An 18,040-nucleotide genomic window follows, 5' to 3' on the forward strand; every position below is an offset into this window, starting at 1 on the left:
TTTTGAGACAGGGTTTTGCCCTGTCACCCAGGCTGGAGTGTAATGGTGCTATCTTGGCTCACTGCAACCTCCGCCTCCCAGGTTCAAGTGATTCTCCTGCCTCAGCCGCCCAAGTAGCTGGGCCTATAGGTGTGTGCCACCATGCCTGGCTAATTTTTGTATTTTTAGTAGAGATGGGGTTTCACCGTGTTGGCCAGGCTGGTCTTGTACTCGTGAGCTCAGGTGATCTGCCCACCTTGGCCTCCCAAAGGGCTGGGATTACAGGCATGAGTCACTATATCTGGTCAGTATTTCTTAAATCTCTCAGTTTAATTTCAAATATGGTAAAGCTGATGGGTATACATTACCCAATAAACAGAAGCTCCTTAGGGTCCTTTGTAAAACTGAAAAACAATCCCTGAGAACAAAAAGTCACAATGTATTTTTATGAGTAAATTCTTAAAGAATAGAATTCCTGTGTACAAGGTACTGCACTTTTCAAGATACCTATACCACAAAACCCAACATTTCTTGCATGGTCTGTGCTCAAGTAATCTTTGCAGTTTCCTTTGAGGGCCATAAAAAAAGAAAAAAAAAATTGGCCCAGCCTGAGCAACATGGTGAAATCTTGCCTCTACAAAAAATATAACAATTAGTGGCTGGGCGAGGTGACTCAAGCCTGTAATCCCAGCACTTTGGGAGGCTGAGGCAGGTGGATCACCTGAGGTCAGGAGTTTGAGACCAGCCTGACCAATATGGTAACACCCCGTCTCTACTAAAAATACAAAACTTAGCTGGGCGGCATGGTGACGTGCGCCTGTAGTCTCAGATACTCGGGAGGCTGAGGCAGGAGAACTGCTTGAACCCGGGGGGCAGAGGTTGCAGTGAGCCAAGATCACAACACTGCACTCCAGCCTGGGCAACAGAGCGACATTCTATCTCAAAAAATATATAAATAATTAATTAAAAAAAAAAAAATATATATATATATAAAACTGGCCAGGTATGGTGATGTGCATGTGGTTTCAGCTACTGGGGAGGCTGAGGTGGGAAGATCCTTTGCGCCCAGGAGGTGGAGGCTGTAGTGAGCCACGATCGTGCCATCGCACTCCAGCCTGGATGACAAGAGTGAGATTTAATACATATTTAAAAAATTTATCAGTCTTAGTTTTTAATAGAGAAAATATTGACAGATATAACCCATATAAACAAAAGCTCTTTGGAGTCTTCAATAATTTTTAAACATATGAAGGAGTCCTGAGAGCAAAAGATTTGAGAACCCACTGCTATACAGCATAGGAATTTCAGGAGTCAAGAAGGAAATTATGTAGCTGGGCCTGTAGTTCCAGCTACCATGGAGGCTGATGGTGCGGTGGGGGGGGTGGACTGATTGAGGCTAGGAGGTCAAGGCTGTAGTGACGTCAGGCCTGTGAATGGCCACTGCATTCCAGCCTGGGTAACTGTGATGGTTAGTACTGAGTGTCAACTTAATTGGATTGAGGGATGTAAAGTACTGATCCTGTGTGTGTCTGTGAGGGTGTTGCCAAAGGAGATTAACATTTGAGTCAGTGGTCTGGGAAAGGCAGACCTGCCCTTAATGTGTGTAGACACCATCTAATCAGCTGCCAGTGCAGCTAGAATATAAAGCAGGCAGGCTGGGCGTGGTGGCTCACGCCTATAATCCCAGCACTTTGGGAGGCTGAGGCGGGTAGATCACGAGGTCAAGAGATCAAGACCATCCTGGTCACCATGGTGAAGCCCCATCTCTACTAAAAATACAAAAAATTAGCTGGGCGTGGTGGCGTGCCTGTAATCCCGGCTACTCAGGAGGCTGAGGCAGGAGAATTGCTTGAACCCAGGAGGCGGAGGTTGCAGCGAGCCAAGATCACGCCATTGCACTCCAGCCTGGGTAACATGAGCGAAACTCCAACTCAAAAAAAAAGAGAATATAAAGCAGGCAGAAAAATGTGAAAAGACTAGACTGGCTTACCCTCCAGCCTACATCTTTCTCCTGTGCTGGATCCTTCCTGTCCTTGCACATCAGATTCCAAGTTCTTCAGTTTTGGGACTCGGACTGGCTCTCCTTGCCCCTCAGCTTGCAAATAAACTATTATGGGACCCTGTGATCATGTGAGTTAATACTTAATAATTAACTTTCCTTTATACATCTATCCTATTAGTTCTGTTCCTCTAGAGAACCCTAACTGATAGAGATTTTTGGGACTAGGAGTGGGGTCCAAAACAGGCTCTGCAACAGGTCCAGCCTGCTATGCAAGCTGCTCTGCTACCTGGGCCATATGATATAGCAGATTCAATGATGCTTGAGGTGTCAGCAGCAGATAGGGATGCTGTTTGGAGCAGGCCTTCACAGGTGAATCACAGTAGAGCCTCTAGGATTTTGGAGCAAGGCCCTGCCATCTTCTGCAAGTAACTACTCTCCTCTTGAAAGCTTGGCCTGTTACTGGGCTTTGGTGGAAACTGAATGTTTGACTATAAGTCATCAAGTCACCATGAGACCTAAACTGCCTATCATGAACTGGGTGCTTTTTGAGATGGAATCTTGCTCTGTCACCCAGGCTGGAGTGCAGTGGCCCAATCTTGGCTCACCGAAACCTCTGCCTCCCAGGTTCAAGCAATTCTCCTACCTCAGCCTCCCGAGTAGCTGGGATTATAGGCGTCCACCACCATGCCCAGCTAATTTTTGCATTTTTAGTAGAGACGGGGTTTCACCACGTTGGCCAGGCTGGTCTCGAACTCCTGACCTCAGGTGATCCGCCTGCCTCGGCCTCCCAAAGTGCTGGGATTACAGGCATGAGCCATGGTGCCCGGCCTAAACTGGGTGCTTTTTGACCCAGCTAGCCATAAAGTGGATCGTGCACAGCAGCAGTCCATTATCAAATGGAAGTGGTATATATGTGATCGGGCTCAAGCAGGTCCTGCAGGCACAAGTAAGTTACATGAGGAAGTGGCTCAAATGCCCATGGTCCCCTCCCCGCTCCGTGCCACCCTGCCTTCTCACCCCCAACCCTGCACTGATGGCCTCATGGGGAGTTCCCTATGATCATTTGATAGAAGAAGAGAATACTAGGCCCTGGTTCCAGATGGTTCTGCATGATATATAGGCACCACCTGAAAGTGGACAGCTGCAGCATGACAGCCCCTTTCTAGGACATTCCTGAAGGACAGTGGTGAACGGAAACCTTCCCAGTGGGCAGAACTCTGAGCAGCGCACCTGGTTGTATACTTTGCATGAAAGGAGAAATGGCCAGATATGCGATTCTGTAGCCAATGGTTTGGCTGGATGGTCAAGGACTTGGAAGAAGCATGATTGGGAAATTGGTGACAAAGAAATTTGGGGAAGAGGTATGTGGATGGACCTCTCTGAGTGGTCAAAAGCTGTGAAGATATTTGTATCCCATGTGAGTGCTCACCAACGGGTGACCTCAGCAGAGGATTTTAATAATCAAGTGGATAAGATGACCCATTCTGTGGACACTACTCAACCTCTTTCCCCAGCCACCCATGTCATTGCCCAATGGGCCCGTGAACAAAGAGGCCATGGTGGCAAGAATAGAGGTTATGCATGGGCGTAGCAACACGGACTTCCATTCATCAAGGCTGACCTGGCTACAGCCACTGCTGAGTGCCCAATTTGCCAGCAGCAGAGCCCAACACTGAGCCCTTGATATGGCACTCTTCCTTGGGGCAATCAACCAGCTATCTGGTGGCAGGTTGATTATACTGGACCTCTTCCATTATGGAAAGGGCAAAGGTTTGTCCTCACTGAAATAGACACTTACTGCAGATATGGGTTTACCTATCCTGCATGCAATGCTTCTGCCAAGACTACCATTTGTGGACTCATAAAATACCTTATCCATCATCATGGTATTCCACACAGCCTTGCCTCTGACCAAGGCACTCACTTTGCAGCCAACGAAGTGTGGCAGTGGGCTCGTGCTCATGGAATTCACTGGTCTTACCATGTTCCCATCATCCTGAAGCAGCTGGATTGACAGAACAGTGGAATGGCCTTTTGAAGTCACAATTACAACACCAGCTAGGTGATAATATTTTGCAGGGCTGGGGCAAAGTTCTCCAGAAGGCTGTGTATGCTCTGAATGAGTGTCTGATATATGGGACTGCTTCACCCATAGCCAAGGTTCATGGGTCCAGGAATCAAGGTGGAAATGGAAGTGGCACCACTCACCATCACTGTCACCCCCAGTGATCCACTAGCAAAATTTTTGCTTCCCGTTCCTGTGACATTATGTTCTGTTGGGCCTAGATGTCTTAGTTCCAGAGGGAGGAACACTGCTACCAGGAGACACAACAATTCCATTAAACTGGAAGTTAAGATTGCCATCTGGACACTTTGGGCTCCTCCTATCTTTAAGTCAACGGGCTAAGAAGGGAGTTACAGTGTTGGTTGGGGTGACTGACCCAGACCATCAAGATGAAATCAGCTTACTACTCCACAACAGAGGTAAGGAAGAGTGTACGTAGAATACAGGAGATCCATTAGGGCATCTCTTAGTATTACCACACCCTGTGATTAAGGTCAGTGGGAAACTACAGCAGCGCAATCCAGGCAGGACTACAAATGGCCCAGATCCTTCAGGAATGAAGGTTTGGGTCACTCCACCAGGAAAAAAACCACAAGCTGCTGAGTTGCTTGCTGAAGGCAAAGAGAATACAGAATGGGTAGTAGTAGAAGGCAGTCATCAATACTAGCAACCAACACATGATCAGCTGTAGTAATGAGGACTGTAATTGTCATGAGTATTTTTCCTCCATCTTTTGTTAAAAACATGTTTGTGCATGTATACACTTGTACTAAGACAATATCTTCATTTTATTTCCCTTTTCCCTTATCATTAACATAAGATTTATTGACTTCATATCAGCATTTAAATATTGTTAACTTTATGTAATAGTATTTGGGTTGGGGATGGTGTGTTTCTGGTTGTACGAAGGATAGTTATGTTAGGCATAATTATGACATTATTGTCTCTATTTGAAGATTATGTATCATCTAAGGAGATGTGTATGGGTTCAAGTTGACAAGGCGTGGACTTGGGATGGTTAATACTGAGTGTCGATTGAAGGATGCAAAGCACTGATTCTGCATGTGTCTGTGAGGATGCTGTCAAAGGAGATTAACGTTTGAGTCAGTGGTCTGGGAAAGGCAGAGCCACCCTTAATCTGGGTGGGCACCATCTAATCAGCTGCCAGCACATCATGCAGGCAGAAAACGTGAAAAGACTAGACTGGCCTACCCTCCCAGCCTACATATTTCTCTCGTGCTGGACCCTTCCTGCCCTAGAACACTGGACTCCAAGTTCTTCAGTTTTGGAACTCAGACTGGCTTTCCTTGCTTCTCAGCTTACAGATGGCCTATTGTGGGACCTTGTGATAGTATGAGTTAATACTTAATAAATTCCTATATATATATATATATATATATCTCCTATTAGTTCTGTCCCTCTAGAGAACCCTAACTGAAACATTAATACAGCAAGACTCCATCGCTTAGGAAGGAAAAGAAAAAAAAAAAAGGAAAGGAGTTAGTGTACTAGAGTCATAACATCTCAAGCAGAAGTAGGTTTCAGAATCATTCATTCAATAAACACTTACTGAATAGCTAATATGAATGTACAAGGCACTGCATTAGATACCTACAGTTTCGTGGGGGAGATAAGTCCATAAACAGCCCAATCTGAAGGTCATCCCCAAAGAATAGGGCAGCTCATTCAAAATCTCTGAAATGGCTCTCTCTTCAAATTCCAACTGTGACCTGACAAATGTTTCTGACATTATTCACTTTACCTAGCTCCTTGACTTCATTACGGACATACTATGGAGAATATTAGATGAGGAAAAAAGAAATTGTCCAGAAAAAAACGACCAAACCTGAAACAATAATTGAGACTATCTAGATAGAATCTAAAAGAGTCTAGACTATCTAAAAGAATCTACTGTAGGCCAGGCATGCTGGCTCACTCCTGTAATCCCAGCACTTTGGGAGGCCAAGATGGAAGGATCACTTGAGCTCAGGAGTTTGAGACCAGCCTGGGAAACATAGCAAAACCCTATCCCTACAAAAACTACAAAATTAGCCCGGCACAGTGGCACATGCTTGTAGTCCCAGCTTCTTGGGAGCCTGAGGTGGCAAGATGGCTTGACCTCGGGAGGTGGAAGTTGCAACGACTGCAATGATACCAGATTGTGCCACTGCACTCCAGCCTGGGTGACAGAGCAAGACCGTGACCCCCACCCTCCAAAAAACCAAAACTACTATAATAGATGTTTTTAAGGAACGCATGTAGATTGTATCTTTTTGTAAATCCAATCATTCTAATGTACTAGAAAAGTTCTACTGAAAGGTCACTAAAGTGAATTCATGCCAAAGTGGTAGGATAACCCCCCTCATTCCTTTCATTAAACATACTTATCTTTTTTCAATGGATGAATAATTATACCACTTAATGCATTTGCTTAAAGCAGAAACATAAATATACACAAGTGATAACCACTGATTTTCTTGCTCTCTCCCAGCGTAGAGATCACGGTTTATTCACCTTTTCAATCTCGGCACATAATTTGATACCTTTTTATTTATTTATTTTTACATTTATCTTGTCCGACTTCTAAAACTATCACATATAGTTTGATATGACATGACATATCCTAAGCTTTCAATAAATACATGTTGAAGAATGAGCAGATGAACAAATGAGTGAAAACTTAATTCTCAACTAAGAGGCAAAGTATTTCAAGGAAACGTGCCACCTGCAAGGATGAAATTAAAACTCAGCCTTAACCTCCTGGGTCATCAGGTAATCTATCAGCTCGGTGTTTGTCAAGTGTAGGAGATCACTGATTTCTGGGGAATCAGTAGATATTCAAGTTAACCAATTTCAGTCTATGACTGGAGATTTCCCTAAATACAACCACAACAATCTGATTTAGTTTGAGACACTTTATGCCTGTAATTGAGACTGCTTACTAATGCTGACAATATCCAAAAACTAAAACCTACAAGGAATATTCTTATAAGAAATCCTGTATTTTACGGAAGAGATATAGTAAGAGTGTGATTATTCCCATTGCCTCATCAGGGCTGTGCAGCTCTGCATGGACATTTACCTACTTGACAAACTTGTTTGTTTATAGATCATTAATTGAGAAGACATATGTAAAAAGGCAAAAATATAGAGCAATGCTTGGCTAGAAGCAACTGTCAATCAAAGATTACTCAAAACAGAATATAACCAGTCATTTGAATATTTCAGGAAATAATTTACATTTTAAAATCTTATTTTTACTAAAATTTCTTAGAAAGATTCATTGTTTAAAGGAACATCCAATACCTTTGTATCATCGTTTGATCCTAAAAACTAAATCAAATGTGAATTCACATTAAAATTCTCTTGTAATTATTATCGTCTGAATTACTGTCATCAGCACTGTCCAACGGAAATATAATGTGAGTCACATATGTAATTTATTTATTTTTTGAGATAGAGTCTTGCTCTGTCACCCAGGCTGGAGTTCAGTGGTGCGATCTCGGCTCACTGCAACCTCCACCTCCTGGGTTCAAGCAATTCTCCTGCCTCAGCCTCCCGAGTATCTGGGACTACAGGCACGTGCCACCATGCTGGGCTAATTTTTTGTATTTTTAGTAGAGTTGGGGTTTCAGCATGTTAGCCAGGATGGTCTCAATCTCACATGCCACCATGCTGGGCTAATTTTTTGTATTTTTAGTAGAGTTGCGGTTTCAGCATGTTAGCCAGGATGGTCTCAATCTCCTGACCTTGTGATCTGCCCGCCTTGGCCTCCCAAAGTGCTGGAATTACTACTTGGGAAGCTGAGGTGGGAGGATTGCTTGAATCTGGGAGATGGAGGTTGCAGTGAGCTGAGATTGCACCACTGCCCTCCAGGTCTGGGTGAGGTAGTGAGACTCTGTCTCAAAAAAAAAAAAAAAGAAAAAATTAGATAGCTTACGTTCATTTTTTTTTCTGTACTAAATGTTTGAAATTCAGTGTATACTTTACAGACATAATAATCTCAATTCTGACTTGTCATATGTGAAACCCCTAAAAGCCACATGTAGCTAGTGGCTACTGTACTGGATAGCACAGTTCTAGATAATTTACATAATTATTCTTTGTTATTATTTTTGTGTTGTTTTAGTCAGAAAGACTTATGGTTAGCTCCTTTTACAGAAACACCTCAATTAACTTCCCTAAAGATATAATAAGGATTCAAATACAAAGAGGTCAAAACTCAGTAGATTCTTTAGAAGGCAGCCTTTATTTGCCTAAAAATACCTCTGGGGAGGATGTCAAAATGGTTGTATCTCCCATTCCCACTCTAACGAAGGTACAGCTTTCACTTGCTATTTCCTCTGGATCTCTTCTTTACCTATTTAGGAGACCCTAGTTTTCTGAATGAGGACGTGCTTACAGCAAAAATATGTGACACGAGGCCGGGCGCGGTGGCTCAAGCCTGTAATCCCAGCACTTTGGGAGGCTGAGGCGGGTGGATCACGAGGTCAAGAGATCGAGACCATCCTGGTCAACATGGTGAAACCCCGTCTCTACTAAAAATACAAAACATTAGCTGGGCATGGTGGCGCGTGCCTGTAATCCCAGCTACTCAGGAGGCTGAGGCAGGAGAATTGCCTGAACCCAGGAGGCGGAGGTTGCGGTGAGCCGAGATCACGCCATTGCACTCCAGCCTGGGCAACAACAGCAAAACTCCGTCTCAAAAAAAAAAAAAAAAAAAAAAAATGTGACACGCTTCTTCTCAGTGATGAATATATTGTCTCCAGGCATAAGTCAGGAACCTGATCTCAGTCCTGAAAGTATCGAGCCGCCTGGGAGCATCAACACACACTGTGCAGAAAGGGCTGGGGAAAGTTCTCCCAGAGCCAGGTAGGGACAAAGGAGGCTGCTGACAATCTGGAACGTATTAAAAGGTGAGTTCTTAGATAAGGGCAGGGCCATGTGACCTTTTCCAATCTTGCTCTGCTGGATCTGCAAACTTCATTTAATTCTGTGATTACAATTCAGTAACACCTAACAGAATACCTCTAGGGATGTATGGAATGGGCTGTCTCCCTTACAAACTAGTCAGCAGCTATGGCCATTCTTCCCAACGCCTCTCTCCTTGTCTGAAGGACCTACTAACATTGGGCCACAATACTGTGACATGGCACGAATCTGGGAGGAGGGCAGCAGGCCAGTCAGGAAGAGGAAAAAAGTTTTTCCTCCATCTAGACGGCAGAAGTGGGGAAAACGGCAGTGGGGTGGGGCGGCGGGGGGTGGGCAGGGGAAGGGGCAGAAAAAAAAAGCAAAGTTCAAGTCAAAAGGATAATATTAAATAACTAAGAATAGGATGAGTACAGATTTTTTCTTTTTTCTTTTTTTTTTTTGAGATGGAGTCTTACTCTGTTGCCCAAGCTGGAGTGCAGCGACACATCTCAGCTCACTGCAACCTCCGTGTCCCAGGTTCAGGCGATTCTCCTGCCTCAGCCTCCCAAGCAGCTGGAACTACAGGCGCATGCCACCACACCCAGCTAATTTTTTGTATTTTTAGTAGAGATGGGGTTTCACCATGTTGGCCAGGCTGGTCTCAAGCTCCTGACCTCAGGTAATTCACCTACCTTGGCCTCCCAAACAGGTATGAGCCACTGTGCCCCAGCTGATTTGTTTTCTTTTCTTTTTTTTGAGATGGGGTTTCACTCTGTCACCCAGGCTGGAGTGCGGTGGCGCGATCTCGGCTCACTGCAACCTCTGCTCGCGGGTTCAGGCAATTCCCCTGCCTCAGCCTCCTGAGTAACTGGGACTACAGGTGCGCACCATCACGCCCAGTTAATTTTTGTATTTTTAGTAGAGACGGGGTTTCACCATATTGGCCAGGCTGGTCTCGAACTCCCGACCTCATGATCCGCCCACCTCGGACTCCCAAAGTGCTGGGATTACAGGCGTGAACCACCGCGCCAAGCCTTTTTACTTTTTTTAATGTATGTGAAGTATGTTACAGGAAATGAATTTGTTCTTCATATCCTACAATACTAGAACTGGAGGTTAAATCTTAACACTTGAAAAGGGGGTTAAGGAATAGGAAAAGATTGATGGCCATATCACACAGTGAAAGAGCACTGGGCTGGGGAAAGTGACCAGTTGTGTACTGCAACCTCTGAAAAGCTGGAGGATGTTTCTAAGCCTTACTGTCGGTAAAAGGATGTTGGAGTTCCAGCTTTTAACAGTCTGATTACTACATGAATCGCTTCTACAAACTAAATAAGTAGGATTTGAGAATGAGAAAATGTTGAAAGGATGCTGGGCTCTGAAAAAGAAAAGAGAAAATGTAGGAAAGATGACTAATCGTCCGAATATACCTCTTTCTCTCTCTCCTTTTTCTTTTCTGTGACAAGAGTCTCGCTCTTCGCCCAGGGTGGAGTGCAGTGGCATGATCTCGGCTCACTGCAACCTCTGCCTCTCAGGTTCAAGTGACTCTCCTGACTTAGCCTCTCAAGAAGCTGGGATTACAGGCACGTGCTACTATGCCCAGCTAATTTCTGTATTTTTAATCGAGATGGGGCTTCACCACGTTGGCCAGGTTGGTCTCGAACTCCTGACCTCAGGTGATCCGCCCGCCTCAGCCTCCCAAAGTGCTGGGATTACAGGCATGAGCCACTATGCCCGGCTCTTTTTTTTTTTTTTTTTTTTGAGACCGAGTTTCGCTCTTGTTACCCAGGCTGGAGTGCAATGGCGTGATCTCGGCTCACCGCAACCTCTGCCTCCTGGGTTCAACCAATTCTCCTGCCTCAGCCTCCTGAGTAGCTGGGATTACCATGCCCAGGTGATTTTTGTATTTTTAGTAGAGACGGGGTTTCACCATGTTGACCAGGATGGTCTCGATCTCTTGACCTCACGATCCACCTGCCTCGGCCTCCCAAAGTGCTGGGATTATAGGTGTGAGCCACCGCGCCCGGCCTTCTTTCTTTCTTTTAAGAGACAGGGTCTCACTCCTTTGCCCAGGCTGGAGTACATTGGCACTATCATAGCTCATTGCAGCCTAGAACTCCTGGGCTCCTGCCATCTTCCTGCCTCAGCCTCTTGAGTAGCTGAGACTACAGATGCATGCTCTGACACCCGGCTAACATTTTTATTTTTTGTAGAACCAGAGTCTTGCTATGTTGCCCAGGCTGATCTCAAACTCCTGGCCTCAAGCAGTTCTCTCACCTTGGCCTCGCAAAGTGTTGGGATTATGGGTGTCAACCACCATGCCAGGCCCCAATATTTATTTATTTATTTAGAGACAGAGTCTCATTCTGTGGCCCAGGCTGGAGTACAGTGCCACAATCTTCGCTCACTGCAACCTCTGCCACCCAGGTTCAAGCAATTCTCCTGCCTCAGCCTCCCGAGTAGCTGAGATTACAGGCACCTGCCACCGCACCCAGCTAATTTTTGTAGTTTTAGTAGAGATGAGGTTTCACTATCTTGACTAGGTAGGCTGGTCTTGAATTCCTTACTTCATGATCCACTCCCCTTGGCCTCCCAAAGTACTGGGATTACAGGCCTGAGCCACCGCACCTGGCCCTAGGCCAGGAGTGTCACTGTCGCCCAGGCTGGAGTGCAGTAGTGCAATCTCAGCTCACTGCAACCTCCACCTTCCGGGTTCAAGCCATTCTCCTGCCTCACCCTCAGCCTCCCGAGTAGCTGGGATTACAGGCACCTGCCACTACACTGGGCTATTTTTTGGATTTTTAGTAGAGATGAAGTTTCATGTTGTTGGCCAGGCTGGTCTCAAACTCCTGACCTCAAGTGATCCACCTGCCTTGGCCTCCCAAAGTGCTGGGATTATAGGCATGAGCCACCGTGCAAGGCCAGGCCCTGATATTTTGATATGCCTTCTATTGCATTCTACAAGTGGCTCCATCTAGGCTGGGGCAGTGGCTATGCCAGTAATTCCAAAACTTTGGGAAGCTGAGGCATGAGAATTGCTTGAGGCCAGGAGTTCCGGATTAGCCTGGGCAACATGGTGAGACCCTTTCTCTATAAAAATTTATTTTATTTTATTTATGTTTTTGAGATAGGGTCTCACTCTGTCACCCAGGCTGAAGTGCAGTGGTGTGTCATGGCTCACTGCAGTCTCAACCTCCCGGGCTCAAGCAATCCTCCCGCCTCAGCCTCCCGAGTTGCTGGGGCTACAGGTGTGCACCACCACACCCAGCTAATTTTTAAATGTTTTTTTATAGAGACAAGGGTTCACCATGTTGCCAAGGCTGGTCTCAAACTCCTAGGCTCAAGTGATCTGCCCTCCTTGGCCTCCCAACGTGCTGGGATTACAGGCATGAGCCACCATGCCCAGCCTCTGTAATTTTTTTTTTTTTTGAGACAGAGTTTTCCTCTGTTGCCCACGCTGGAGTGCAACAGTACAATCTCGGCTCACTGCAACCTCCACCTCTCCAGTTCAAGTGATTCTCCTGCCTCAGCCTCCTGAGTAGCTGGGATTACAGGCATGTACCACCATGCCCAGCTAATTTTTGTATTTTTAGTAGAGATGGGGTTTCACCATGTTGGCCAGGCTGGTCTCGAACTCCTGGCCTCAGCGATCTGCCCACCTCGGCCTCCAATGTGCTGGGATTACAGGTGTGATCCACCATGCCTGTCCCCCCAATTTTTCTTTAAAATTAGCTTGGCATAGTGGTGAGCACCTATGGTCCCAGCTACTTGAGAGGCTGAGGCAGGAGGACTGCTTGAACCAAGGAGGTCGAGGCTAGAGTGAGCTTTGCACCACTGCACTCCAACCTGAGTGAGACTGACACCGAGACCCTGTCTAAAAAACAACAACAAAAGAGTGGAGTGGCTCTATTTCCTTTATGGAAGACCAGAACAGTAAGAAGAGGACTTGGCAATTCAGCAGTGAATTCTATTACTGAGGTAATGGGACTTAAGAGAAACAAAATAGCAAGAGTGCTTCTAGGGTTAAACTTTCCTAAGAGCAAACATGAGACAAACAAGGTGCCTGTCCTTACTGGCCAAGAAATATCATACCACAATGCCTTCAGCTCAGTATTCCCATACACCTGTACTCCATTGACACTGGAACACCATAGAAACGTTCAGATAGAATTCCCACAGGTGAAGGATCCCTTCCAGCAGCTCTGCCAGGGGATATATATCTTCAGCCATGTGAGGGAACACTTTGGAATCTGAAGAGATACATAAGTTGATATAAAGTGGGTGTTTATAAGCAACAAGCTACTTCCTCTTACCAGTAACATGGGGAAATTCCCATATTGGCACACATTTAGATGAAAAGCAGAGATCTTTTTCTATGACAATCACCTTTTTTAAAAAAATTTGTCCTGTCTATTTTCCTTTTTAGTCATTACATTGCTTTTCTCCTCATATACAGAGACTAAGAGAGTACTTGGATCTAGTTTAATCCTAATAAAGACAAGCAGCTTGTGCCTCCACTCCAGGAAGACTAAATACAATGACTACACTTAAACAAGCAAACAAACAAAAAAAGGCTGGGCACGGTGGCTCACGCCTGTAATCCCAGCACTTTAGGAGGCCGAGGCAGGTGGATCGTGAGGTCAGGAGTTCCAGACCAGCCTGGCCAACATGGTGAAACCCCATCTCTACTAAAAATACAAAAATTAGCCGGGCATGGTGGTCGGTGCCTGTAATCCCAGCTCCTGGGGAGGCTGAGGTAGAGAACTGCTTGAACCTGGGAGGTGGAGGTTGCAGTGAGCCGAGATTGCATCACTGCACTCCAGCCTGGGCGACAAAGTGAGACTCTGTCTCAAAAACAAAAAACCAAAGAAACGAAAAACCTTGCTACTCCAAGTTCCTGAGGTCCCAGGAAAGCCATTTAGATCTTTGGGTTTCATTTGCTTCACTTAAGCATCTTTATTTTTGCACTTGAACATCTGGCGGAGCATTTTGATGATGATACACAAATACTATGAATAAATGGATGAGTGACTAGATAAATAGAACACAATATTTTGAAAGATTTGAGTCAAAAATAGTAGGCAAATCAAAGAAGCAATCCCAAACAGATACTATCGTTTAGAAATTAACAGATTATTTCACCTGCAACATATTCCCATCCTAGAAAGGGCATTCCTGCATTGCAATCATTTATGCTTGGATAAAGGCAAAATGAACAGATGTCCGAGAACCACCCTCATTACCTGAGACCTATGGCAGAGAGATGTCTCCTTTCCTGGAGTCCGAGTAGACTTGATCAAAGTCACCCACAGCTATAAACTCGCATTATAATAATATCACACACCAAAGCCTCAGTGAATATCTTTATCTTGGACAAACAGATATGATCCATTCACTTAAAGATGAAATCACACGGTTGGACAAATTATATCGCAATTCTGATAAACTCATTTAGAAGCTGGCTCAAGGCCAGGCGCGGTGGCTTACGCCTGTTATCCCGGCACTTTGGGAGGCAGAGACGGATGGATTACTTGAGGTCAGGAGTTCAAGACCAGCCTGGCCAACATGGCAAAACCCCTTCTCTACTAAAAATACAAAAATTAGCCAGGCGTGTGGCGCGCGCCTATAATCCCAGCTACTGGGGAGGCTGGGCATGAAAATCGCATGAAAATCGCTTGAACCGGGGAGGCGGAGGTTGCAGTGAGCCGAGATCACACCACTGCACTCCAACCTGGACAACAGAGCAAAACTCTGTCTCAAAAAAAAAAAAAAAAAAAGAAGCTGGCTCAATATAGCTGTTCTCTGATAAGCCCTACGGCTCTCCATCCCTTCCAACACTCCTTCCATTTCAGGCCCCAAGGGCTCTTCTGCAACTAATCTGACATCTTTCCATACTTTGGAAGCCTCAGCGTTCACCACACCCTATCCCAACCAGATTTCTACCCTCCTACCAACAAACGTGCATGAGTTGACACACCAAACGAACTCTTATGGCCAAACCAATCCTGTTCCCCTTAATTCTCAGAAACTCAGGTGTCTGATGAATCCATTCCTTTCCCTTGGAACGTCTGTCCCTTGCGTTGACCCCTCGGCTCCATGGCCACAACTAGCTCTGGTTCTCCTGGCCCCTTCCTGTCCCTGTCTTCGGGGCCTCTGCCAGAGCTCACACTGAACCTGTTTCCTCATCTGTAGGATCCTGGGAGGTTGAGAGGAGGCCTATAAGACCCCCCTTCCAAGCCAACTCTGGATCTAACATTTAAGGGCACAGCGTTCCCCTAGACCCTCACTCTTTCACTTTCCCACGCCCCAAAATCCTTCTCCACCCAGGCTCCGCGACCACTTTGCCCATGCGCCTAGCATCACCCGCCGCGGCCCAAGCTTCCCCAGCCCCTGCTTCCACACTTTCACTGCAAGCAGTTCTGCTTCCGGCCCTCGGCCCTTCCTACAGCAGGGCGCCCCCGGCCCGCGCCCGGTCCCCGGCGCCGCTCGCTCGCGGGCTCTCACCTCTCGAAGAGCAGCCTCACGAAGAAGATGCCCGCCGCCAGCGGAAACACTGAGAGGACATGCTGGCCGCGCGGGTACCCGTAGCCGTCCGCCGGTCCCTCCAAGTCAGCCCAGCTCACGTTCTGGGGTAGCCAGAAGCGCTCGCTCCACAGCCAGCCCCACAGCAAGCTTAGGGCTCCCGCCGCTGCTGTCGCCATCTTACGCCCACCCCGAAGCCACTGCCGCCAGCGCAGCCACAAGCGTCAGCTGCCGCCACAGCCAACGGAACCCGCCGGGAGGCGGCCCCAGGGCGGGGCCCGGCCGACGGCCACCCCCTTCCGATGACCCTTCTGGTCATCGCCACGGATCCGCCCGCCTCCCCCGAAGGGCCAGGTCTCTTCACCGCCCATCTCTCCACCACGCCCACTTCCCTAACCATAGCCTGGGGACCGCGTCCGGGGGCCACGCCCCTTCCCGAACCTCGACTCGCCCAGCCCTGCCCTAGGGCCACGCCCTGTCCCTTCCCCGCCCCGCCTTCCAGCGGCCCTGGCTCCGCCCTCTTTTGCTACTGGTCACGGCCACGCTTCTCCTCCTCCTGTGCTCTTCCATCCAGCCATGGCCACACCCCTTATTTCAGGCCTAGCTCCTTTACCGCGAGGTTCTACTTTCTCAGCCTGTCGGAATCATATCCGTTCTCGCTCCTACTCAGGCAGTACCTCTGTCTCCACTCCCGGAGGCCAGATCTATCTCTCAGGTCAGGGCTTCTCTGTCATCTCAGCTGGTCCCACCCACTAATCTCCACCACCAGAATTCTTTTTGCTCCCAACGGTTTCTTTCCTTCGTGCCCCATGACCTCAGCCTACTTTCACTGCTTTATCCCTTACAAGTTAGTCACTTTTCCTCAGAAACAATGGACTTAACAATTTATAAGAATCCTTTTATTCTTCTCTTGGGGAAAAGGAAATGGAAGAAAAACAACGTGAAAAGGGAGGCACTCAAAAGAAGATATACGTAAAGGCAGGCCGGGTGCGGTGGCTCACCCCTGTAATCCCAGAACTTTGGGAGGCCAAGGAGGGCAAATCACCTGAGGTCAGGAGTTCGAGACCAGCCTGGCCAACATGGTGAAACACCGTCTCTACTAAAAATACAAAAATTAGCTGGGTGTGGTGGTGTATGCCTGTAATCCTAGCTACTCGGGAGGATGAGGCAGGAGAATTGCTTGAACCTGGGAGGCAGAGGTTGCAGTGAGCCAAGATCGAGCCACTGCACTCCAGCCTGGGCGACAGAGCAAGACTCCATCTAAAAAAAAAAACAAAAAACAAAAGACAAACGCTGACCTGTAACCAATCCGGTTGTGTCCATACCTCACTTTCCTTTTGCTGTCCATAAATCTTCCACCACCTTGGTATACTGGGTCTCTGAATCTGCTGTGATTCAGGGTCTGCCCAATTCGAGAATCATAACATTGCTCAATTAAACGCCTTTAAATTTAATTTAGCGAGTTTGTTTGTTTGCTTCTTTTTTTGAAGAGTCTCTCACCCAGGCTGGAGTGCAGTGGTACTATCTTGGCTCACTGCAACCTCTGCCTCCAGGTTCAAGAGATCCTCCCTTCTCAGCCTCCTGCGTGGCTGGGACTACAGACATGGGTCACCATGCCCAGCTAATTTTTATATATTTTGGTAGAGACTGAGGTTTCACCATGTTGGTCAGGCTGGTCTCGAACTCCTGACCTCAAGGGATCCCCCTGCCTCAGCCTCCCAAAGTGCTGGGATTATAGGCACTAGCCACTCCGCCCAGCCTGAAGTTTTTTGTTTTTGTTTTGAGATAGAGTCTCATTCTGTGGCCCAGGAAGTTGCACTCCATCCTGGCGGAGCCTGGCGAGAGCCTGGCGGAATCTCGGCTCACTGTAATCTCCATCTCCTGGGTTCAAGCGATTCTTCCATCTCAGCCTCCCAAGTAGCTGGGATTACAGGCACGCACCACCACGCCCAGCTAATTTTTGTACTTTTAGTAGAGACAGGGTTTCGCCATGTTGGCCAGGCTGGTCTGGAACTTCTGGCCTCAAGTGATCCACCCACCTTGGCCTCCCAAAGTGTTGGGATTTCAGGCGTGAGCCACCACACCCAGCTGAAGTTTTTCTTTTAACATTAGAATGTCTTTAGACTCCAAAACTCAGCCCTTATCCTATAAACTGCCTTAAATTTAAGTTACCACACTGAACATCAAACTCTTGTGGATCTACATAAACAAGGAGGGCACTCATAAAGGAGCCACCTTCAAAAGGCTAAAAGTGGAATATAGAGATTAGCATGCCTCCTCCACAAGGATGACATGTAAACAAAACAAAACAAACAAAAACCCTGGCTACAAGGTTAATTACCAGAGGCTAACTAGAATGATCTGAAAAAAATTTGAAAGTATCCCTACCTCCTGCCTGAGAACAGGCAAAGCAACTTTATAACTAGTAAAGCAGGCTTGCACCAGAGTTAAAGGGTTGCAAAGGGATGAGAAGAAAAAAAAACAGGCCGGGCGCGGTGGCTCAAGCCTGTAATCCCGGCACTTTGGGAGGCCGAGGCGGGTGGATCACGAGGTCAAGAAAT

The 18,040-nt window shown here is 46.8% G+C and overlaps 1 protein-coding gene across 3 annotated transcripts in view; it reads right to left on the reverse strand.

The window, feature by feature from the left end:
• CERS5 (ceramide synthase 5) overlaps nt 1–15,896 on the reverse strand; it is a 37,708-nt gene extending 21,812 nt beyond the window's left edge. For all 3 annotated transcript variants that reach the window (XM_017545823.1, XM_017545821.1, XM_017545822.1), the window contains exon 1: nt 15,462–15,896. In XM_017545823.1, coding sequence (XP_017401312.1) covers nt 15,462–15,658 — 197 coding nt within the window. In that variant the 5' untranslated portion in view covers nt 15,659–15,896. The remainder of the gene's footprint in view (nt 1–15,461) is intronic.
• Nucleotides 15,897–18,040: the final 2,144 nt, after the last annotated feature.

The sequence above is a fragment of the Cebus imitator genome, unplaced genomic scaffold (assembly GCF_001604975.1).
Source record: "Cebus imitator isolate Cc_AM_T3 unplaced genomic scaffold, Cebus_imitator-1.0 Scaffold181, whole genome shotgun sequence".
Classification (NCBI taxonomy): Eukaryota; Metazoa; Chordata; class Mammalia; order Primates; family Cebidae; genus Cebus; species Cebus imitator.